Source organism: Sphaerodactylus townsendi, linkage group LG07 (assembly GCF_021028975.2).
Source record: "Sphaerodactylus townsendi isolate TG3544 linkage group LG07, MPM_Stown_v2.3, whole genome shotgun sequence".
Taxonomy (NCBI): Eukaryota; Metazoa; Chordata; class Lepidosauria; order Squamata; family Sphaerodactylidae; genus Sphaerodactylus; species Sphaerodactylus townsendi.
In genome coordinates this window covers 3237385-3246313 of record NC_059431.1, presented here as the reverse complement: position 1 = coordinate 3246313, position 8929 = coordinate 3237385, and the positions used below count along the sequence as shown (strand labels likewise).

The following is an 8929-nucleotide window of genomic DNA, read 5'->3' as shown; positions in this document are numbered from 1 at the left end:
CAGAAGGTACGATAAGCAACCAAGGGCCTGTGGCTTTGTGGATCTGTGGCTGACCCTCTCTGTTTGGCATCTGGAAGGTTCCAGGTTCTATTCCTGGCATCTCCAGGCAGGAGAGGATGTGAAAGACCCTTCTCTGCCTGAGTCCTTGGATAGCAGCTGCCAGCCCGAGTAGACAAGATTGGCCTTGATGGGCCAAGGGGCTGAGTGGCTGTTGTCCGTCGCCATCAGAGGCATTCCTCCCATTGGGCAAAGTGGGCAGCTGCTCAGGGCACCACCTTGTGGTGGGCGACAAAATTGCAGGTTCGTTTCTGGGGGGATTTTGTATTTTCAGTGTTTTTTCTGTTTTTGGCCTGCAGGGGGTGCAGAATTTAGGCTAGCAGCACCAAAATTTCGGGGACTTTTTGGGAGACTCTCCTGATGATATGAGCTGGGTTTGGTGAGGTTTGGATTAGGGAGTCCAAAGTTATGGACTCCCAAAGGGAGTGACCCCATCCCCCATGGTTTCCAATGGGAGCTAATAGGAGATGGGGGCTACACCTTTGAGGGTCCATAACTTTGGACCCCCTGAACCAAACTTCACCAAACCTGTGTGGTGTCATCAGTAGTGTCTCATGAAGATACTCTGAAATTTTGGTGCTGCTATCTTAATAATTGCACCCCTGACAACAGGCACTCCATAAATTTCCCCAGATTCTCTTTTTAAATCCACTCCCTTCCTGCCAATTCTTGTTTTCTTTCTTTCTTTTATTCTCTCAATGCCTAATAAAGGTTATTATTATTATTATTATTAATATTATTAAATCCATCCCCTTTGGCATGGATTTAAAGGGAGAATCTGAGGTCCCCAGTTTTAACATTGAAAGGGATGCTGTTTCAGGGTGGGGGAGAATCCACCCCAAAATAGCATCACTTTCAATGTTGTTTAAACTTGGGACCCCAGATTCTCCCTTTAAGGAGAATCTGGGCTCCCTAGTTTAAACACCATTGAAAATGATGCTGTTTGTGGGGTGGATTCCAGCATCACTTGTTTAAACTAGGGAGCCCAGATTATGCTTTTAAATCCACCTTAAAGGGAGAATCTGGGGTCCCCAGTTTAAATAACATTGAAAGTGATGCTGTTTCCCCCAATTGGGGGGACTGGGTACAACACCATAAAATGCTTTCATAACAGTAATAAAACATTTTGAAAACATTTTCCAAAAATTATTTCTGCTGTGTGGCATGGCCCATTGCTGTGTTCAGATTTGTGAGTTGGGGGATGTTCTACAATGTGATGGTAACTTTGAAACGACCTGGTGGAAAAAATCATTGTTTGGTCACGGTGGGGGCGGGTGGCCGCCCATGAGGGGGGGCATCAAACTCAGGTTTTGCCCAGGGCTCCAGTTTGCCTAGGTACGCCTCTGGTGGCCGTGACCTTTGCAGACAGCCATTGGCTGCCTTTGGAAAACTATTCTGTTTGGGGCAGGTGGAAAACCAGCAGACGGAGCCGTGTTGCCGCATCAGGCAAGACTTTCGCTGCCAGCGATCAATAACGGGCATCAGCTGTCAATAATAACAACAAATTGGGAGGGGGTGATATAGTTTTTAGCAGAGACGAGCGCTTACAAATGGTTCACCTGCCAAATCCCGGGGGTGGGCTCCTAGGTTTCCCTGGCAACAGGAGACGGAATCAATAACACCCAGATGCAAGTGAGCTCGCAAAGGAGGACAGAATCGGTGCCAAGTGGGGGAGGGGTGTCTCGTACAAGCTGCTCAGCCCCCAAGGGAACTTTCTGTGTGTGCACCAGACCAACGCTAAGTGGGGCCGGCCAGCCGTTGTGTCGGTGCAAGTCTGCCTGCCTGCCTGCGTGCTCAGGGGGGAGCAGGGGCCACAAGGATTGTGTTGACACAGGAAATCAGCAACACACACACTCCTGAGTCATGAAAGGCACCAGGGATCTCTGCAGTCCCAATTCCCCTCTTGGTGGCTAGCTAAGCCACGTCCATTTCTAATCTGCCCGCTGCTTCCTGGCAAGCGAGACCAGATCAATTTGACACGCAGCTGCTACAGGAAGGAGCTGTGGAGGAATCTTTAAAGGGGAGGCAGGTGGGAGGCAGCTAGAGAGGACAGGAAAGAGTTGGGGGGTGAGAAGCGGGGGGGGGGAGCCAAAGAGCAAAGAGCTGATTGAAAGGGTGGAGGTGGGCGCTCATCAGAGCCCCAGCTCAAGGAAGAAGGGGTTAATGGCCCAGGCTAGCCCGATTTGGTCAGTTTTCAGAAGCTAAACAGGGTCAGCCCTGGTTAATATTTGGATGGGAGACCACCAAGGGGTCCAGGGCTGCTGTGCAGAGGCAGAGAATGGCAAACTGCATCTAAACACCTCTTGCCTTGAAATCCCTGTTTCCTCCTCCGAGAGGAGGGGTGTATGCAATGGTGGGATCCAAAAATTTTAGTAACAGGTTCCCATGGTGGTGGGATTCAAACGGTGGCATAGCGCCAATGGGGCTGGGTGGGGCGTGATGGGGGCGTGGCCGGGCATTCCGGGGGCGGGGCAGTAATAATTTCTCTGTTACTGTAAAAAACTTTTACTGTAAAAAAAAAGTTCCTAATTTCCAGCTGGTATCTTTCTGTCCATAATTTAAACTCATTCTAGCAAGTCCTATCGTCTGCTGCCAACAGAAACAACCACTTCTCCTCTTATTGACTGCCTGTCAAATACTTACTTAATTTTGTTTTTAGAAATCAAAAGAAGGAGACTTTTCTAAACAAGGAACTTTACCCTATTTCTAAAACATGTTTTTAAAACAGCCCAACAGGGAGAATGATCCCGTTTTCTACCTTCGCTAACCAGCCACATAGGAAACAACAGGACTTCATGATTTTTGGACCTAATGGAATTTCTAACGGAAAAGCAGACCCAATTAGTAACCCCCTCTCGGCACACACAAATAATTAGTAACCCACTCTCAGGAACTGGTGAGAACCTGCTGGACCCCACCTCTGGGTGTATGTGTATTGGGTGTGGATATACCAGGGGTCAGTTTGCTCAAGATGCCCAGGGTCTGCCCAACCTGGTACCAGCCCCAGAGAGACAAAACTATTGTACAGGCCAAGGAGGCAGCTCTCTGCAGAGCCCAGGCCCAGAACTGAGGAGGGCACGTTGGGGCAGGAGATGCCATCTGAGCAGCAGACGTCTGGCAAAGGAGAGACGTTTCCAGCCCAGCCATGCAGTCAAGTCCCTCCGCTAACAGACATTCTTCCAGCCTCCCTGACCACTAGAGATGCTAAGAGATGCTAAACCTAGGAAGGAGTTCCAGGTCTGGAGCTGTGTTAGCCAGGGTGGGACATTTGTTAGGATGCTGGGCTAGGATCTGGAGGACCCTAGTATTTTCTCACAATACTAGAACCAGGGGGCATCCATTGAAAATGCTGGGGGGGGGGGGATTAAGACTAATAAAAGGAAACACTTCTTCACGCAACGTGTGATTGGTGTTTGGAATATGCTGCCACAGGAGGTGGTGATGGCCACTAACCTGGATAGCTTTAAAAGGGGCTTGGACAGATTTATGGAGGAGAAGTCGATTTATGGCTACCAGTCTTGATCCTCTTTGATCTGAGATTGCAAATGCCTTAACAGTCCAGGTGCTCTGGAGCAACAGCCACAGAAGGCCATTGCTTTCACATCCTGCCTGTGAGCTCCCAAAGGCACTTGGTGGGCCACTGCGAGTAGCAGAGGGCTGGACTAGATGGACTCTGGTCTGATCCAGCAGGCTCTTTCTTATGTTCTTAAGGCCATTGCTTTCACCTCCTGCCTGTGAGCTCCCAAAGGCACCTGGTGGGCCCCTGCGAGTAGCAGAGAGCTGGACTAGATGGACTCTGGTCTGATCCAGCTGGCTTGTTCTTATGTTCTTATGACCCAGGATCAAATTGCCCACTCTGCCATGGAAACTGGATGGGTGACCTCGGGCCAGTCACACGCCCTCCTCACCTAGATGACCTCGTAAGACGGTTGCAAGGGCAAAATGGAGGAGAGCAACGTATGCTTCTTGGGGTCCCGATTGGGGACAGAGTAGAGAAATGACCTCTTCGCTGGCTGCCTCCCCATTTCTCCTTCTCCGGGAATCTGTCTAGTCCCCTTTTGAGACCGCCTGCGCCTGTGGCTGTCACTCTACCCTCCGGCAGCGAATCCCACATTTTAATTACATGCTGTGTCAAGAAGTACTTCCTTTGGTTTGCCTTCTATTGCTCATCAACTTGATTGTTCTGGTATTATGGGAGAAGGAGAAATCAGCACCAAACTCAGCAGCCAATAATTTCCTGGATCATCTTTTTCCTCTTTTTTTAATAGGTACAATCTTGGCATTTTCCCCCGGGGTCTCCCCCCTCCCTCCCCACCAAGATTTTTGAAAATCCACCAACTCCTTCTACACCTGAGGGTGCTCTTCAGGGGGTTCCAGGGGCACCTGTGGATTAAGACCACCTTGGGCTAGTCACAGTTCTTCAGAGCTCTCTCATCCTTACCCACCTCACAGGGTGTTTGCTGTGCGGGGGGGAAGGGAATCGAGAGTTTTGGCCCCTTACAGGAGAGGAAGGGGGATATAAATCCAAACTCCTCTTCTCCCTCTAATTCTAAATCAAAGCCCCTCTGCAGCCCCTCCATTGTAGACTGCAGCTGCCTGCAGTATATCCTTGCTGTATATCAGTTGTCTCTTTTCTAACCGAAAGGTCTCAGACTCCAGCCTTTCGATGCAGGAAGGATGTTCCAACCCATTAACCATCTTGCCTCTTCTTGATCCCCCCCCCCCTCCCGTTCTGCAAAGTCCTTTTTGAGACACGATTGTGCTCCTTGAAGCCCTGCTGTCTCTGGCAAGGAACACAGACAAGTCACCCTGTGCCCCCCCCCCCCCCAGCGCTCTGCCTACAAGGAAATCGGAACTTGCCCCCAAAGGCTGTTGAAAGTTGCAAAGGCTTCCTTGGCAGGCTGTTGTTCTTGGCAGGAGTGGGTGAACTGCCCAGTGGCAGGGAGGGGGGCGCTGTGGGCCTCAGCAGATGTTTAGCCATGCTGGCCTCCCTATCTCCCAAGAGTTGGCTGCATGCCAGGGCCCCCGGCCTCTGCTTCTCCACCCCATTTCTCCCTTCTTCTTCCCCGCAGCCATGGGGGTGCTGATGTCCAAGCGCCAGACCGTGGAGCAGGTGCAGAAGGTGAGCCTGGCGGTCTCAGCCTTCAAGGACGGGTTGCGCGATCGGCCTGCTGCCAAGCGCAAGTCCGAAGTCGCTGTGAGCAGCCGGCGGGGGACCTTGGAGGACACGGTGCAAGAACTGCGAGAGGAGGAGGCGGAAGGGGTCTCTTCGACAGGCCCCAGCCAGCAGGAGGACAGGAGGGCCCGAAGAGCGGCCTGGGAGCGCCTGCGGGACGGGCGCGGGGTGGAGCCCGAGGAGTTCCACCGTGCCAGCAGCTTCATGCCACCCGCCTTTGCCCGCCCCACTCCGAGCAAGCACAGCAACGAGCCCATTCAGATCAGCCTGGAGCAGCAGGAGCAGGTGGGCCTGGCCGGGGGGGCGGGGGGGGAGAGATAAGCAGGGACCTCAAGTCTTGTTGGTTTTGCTCCCCAGGAACAGCATTTTATTCATTTATTCTATTGTTATTCTCCCAAACTGAAAAGAAATAGAAGATATAACATGATGTGAGAACAATGTTGACAAGTTCACTGATGAGTTTTTGTAAAAGGTTTCTAAAAATATGTCCATATCCAATTGTTACCTATATGTCGTATAGAATCATAGAGTTGGAAGAGACCCCAAGGGCCATCCAGTCCAACCCCCTGCCATGCAGGAACGCACAATCAAAGCGCTCCTGGCAGATGGCCACCCAGCCTCTCCTAAAAAACCTCCAGAGAAGGAGACTCCACAACTCTCCGAGGCAGTGCATTCCACTGTCCAACAGCCCTGACGGTCAGGACGTTTTTCCTGATGTTTAGGTGGAATCTCTTTTCCTGCACCTTGAACCCATGACTCCTGGTCTCTGGAGCAGCAGAAAGCAAGCTTGCTCCCTCACCAACATGACATCCCTTCAAATATCTAAACATAGCTATCGTGTCACCTTTTCACCTTCTCTTTGCCCAACCAAGCTCCCCAAGTCTCTCCTCCTAGGGGCGTGGACTCCAGACCTTTGACCATTTTCGTCACCCTCCTCTGGACCCACTGGAGCTTGTCAATACCCCTCTTGAATTGTGGAGCCCAGAACTGGATATGTGTTGAAATGTTGATGAGGGTTATGGGAACTGGGCATTCATCTCTCCAGTGCTGTCATGTAAGCCTGTCAGCAACAGTAAGGCTGCGGGGGCGGTCTGTGTTCATTGACCCTCAGCCTCCAGGAGACAGGCAAATAGTTTAAAAGTTATATAAGGATCCCCAAAGATGAATTAATATTCTAATAGAAAACGGATGTGAGTAATGACTTCCTCCCAAGGAGACTAAGTAACTGGGCAGGCTCAAACCATACGTTTAAGAGATGTGTCTCTGCTTCAGGAATCTGCTTCAGGCTTTCTTGATCTTGAAGGAAAGGACAGGTCAGCTGGGGTCTCCCTCGAACTCAGAGTCAAAACATAAGGACTATTTTCAGAGCCAGTTAGATGAAGTGGTTAAGCGTGGTGGACTCTAATCTGGAGAAGTGGGTTTGATTCCCCACTCCTGCACATGAAGCCTGCTGGGTGATCTTGGACCAGTCACAGTTCTCTCTGAACTCTCCCAGCCCCACTGACCTCACGAGGTGTCTATTGTGGGGAGGGAAAGGGAAAGGAGTTTGTCAGCTGCTTTGAGACTTCCTGCAGGAGAGAAAGGGGGGATATAAATCCAAAACTCTCTTCTTCTGCCTTTGAAAGCAGGGCGGCACCCACAGACCCCAGGCTCCCTCCAGGCCAGGCCACTCTCCTTTGGTGTCTACCTGATATCACCAACTTGGGCCCACAAACAGGAAACTAAAGGGAACCTTCATTAAGAAAAAGCAAGAAGGCGTGGGTGACCGAAAGAGAGAGAGAGAGAGAGAGAGAGAGAGAGAGAGAGAGAGAGAGAGAAGAGGAGGAGGAGGAGGAGGAGGAGGAGGAGGAGGAGGAGTTTGGATTTATATCCCCCCTTTCTCTCCTGCAGGAGACTCAAAGGGGCTTACAATCTCCTTGCCCTTCCCCCCTCACAACAAACACCCTGTGAGGTGGGTGGGGCTGAGAGAGCTCCGAGAAGCTGTGACTAGCCCAAGGTCACCCAGCTGGTGTGTGTGGGAGTGCACAGGCTAATCTGAATTCCCCAGATAAGCCTCCACAGCTCAGGCGGCAGAGCGGGGAATCAAACCCGGTTCCTCCAGATTAGATACACGAGCTCTTAACCTCCTACGCCACTGCTGCTCTCTTTCCAATAGGAGGAAAATCCCTGTGGGGAAATTTCCCAGCCTGCCTTGTCCCCCCAAGGAGGAGCTCGGATGGTGGGCTGGGGGCTGCCATTTCTTGCCCCCCTGAACCCGCTCCCCAATCCGGTCTCTTGCAGGTGACCAATGACGAGATGTGCGACGTGTGTGAGGTGTGGACGGCCGAGAGCCTCTTCCCCTGCCTCAGCGGTGCTGCAGCTCATTCAATACTCTATGGCTGCTCATGCCAGAGATGGGCTTCCTGCCCCAGGAGAAAGGCGGCGAGCTCATTGAAGCCGCCCACACCGAGATCGGCTGGAGCTGCTACCGCTGTGTGAGATGTGGGGGCGTGGCGGGTGGGGGAGCAGCTGCCCTCTGGAGGGACAGTCTCTCCTGGGCAAAAGGGGGGCACTGCCCGGGGTGGGTGTTTTCACCGTCGAGGCTGCAGCAGGGAGGGGACTCGTCAAGTAGGCTTGATGCCGGGCGTCGTGCCACCACCGTTGTTCCAAGAGGCAGGGCCCTTCCATTTAAATACGTGTGTGAATGGCCAGGCTCCTTGAATCACCCCTTTTTGCCAGAGGGGGAAGGCTCTCCTGGGGTCAGGGCAAGGCCCAACCTAGAACAACAGGGAACCCAGGGCAACGAGGACCTCGAAAACATGGGCACCAGAAGATACCTCCTTCCTGTGGCCGTGGTCAGTGGGTCTCTCTTTGGCCAAGATTTCTGGCCTCTGAAGCATCTCTTGAGAAAGTGACCTTCATCCACCAGCCCCGCTCTAGCAGTGGCGGGGGGGGTCTAGCTTGCCTGTCCCCTGGCTGAACTGAGCGGGGGGGGGGTCTTTGCACATGGCTGCAAATACTCTGCAGGAAGGAGCTCTGCACAGACCCTCCTCACAGCCACGGCAGGAGAAGAGCCCACGGTGTGGGGGTGGTCATTCTGTGTCATTCTTCAGAGCAAATGCGGTCTCTGATGTCAGGCTCGGGATGTGGAGTCCTGCTGCAACCTGCAGCTGCCGCTTGGGAAACAAAAGCCGTTTCCAGCAGACAGGATGGACTCCTGACAGCCTCGCAGACGGTCAGCCACGCCCAGAGGGGGCTGGCGAGGCCCCCTGTACTTCTTGAGAGAAAAATACCAATCATGCAAGACCCATAATATTTTCACGTGGCAGCCTCCGCTGGCCATAACATGGAGGCTGGTCAGGAAACTGCTCCCGTCCTTCCGACAAGTTCTCCTGATTTTGACTTCCTGACAAGTGTTTGTTCCCCTTCTCTGGACCTCTGACAGCATTTCCAGTGCTGGATATTGTTTGATTTAGAGTAGGCTGACCAGACGTCCTGCTTTTGGTGGGACAGTCCCGCCTTAAAACAATTTGTCCCGCGTCCCGCAGGTTTTTTGAAGTGTCCCAATTTTTGGCAGGTTGCCGCACTGCCTTCTGGGGCGCAAGGCAGTGCGGCAGCCTCCCATGCATGCGACCGCAGGAGCACGGCCTTCTGGGGTGCCTTCCCGCTACCTCTGCCAGGGCGTGGAAACGTGCTCCCTTGGCTTCCCGCCTCAGC

General features: G+C 52.6%; 1 protein-coding gene across 1 annotated transcript in view; it reads left to right on the top strand.

The window, feature by feature from the left end:
• Positions 1–8929, top strand: part of PHF24 (PHD finger protein 24) — a 32730-nt gene that overhangs the window by 13268 nt on the left and 10533 nt on the right. The window contains exons 2-4 of the mRNA XM_048504199.1: positions 5130–5518; positions 7514–7583; positions 7625–7707. Of these exons, the coding sequence (XP_048360156.1) occupies positions 5132–5518; positions 7514–7583; positions 7625–7707 (540 nt within the window). The 5' untranslated portion in view covers positions 5130–5131. The remainder of the gene's footprint in view (positions 1–5129; positions 5519–7513; positions 7584–7624; positions 7708–8929) is intronic.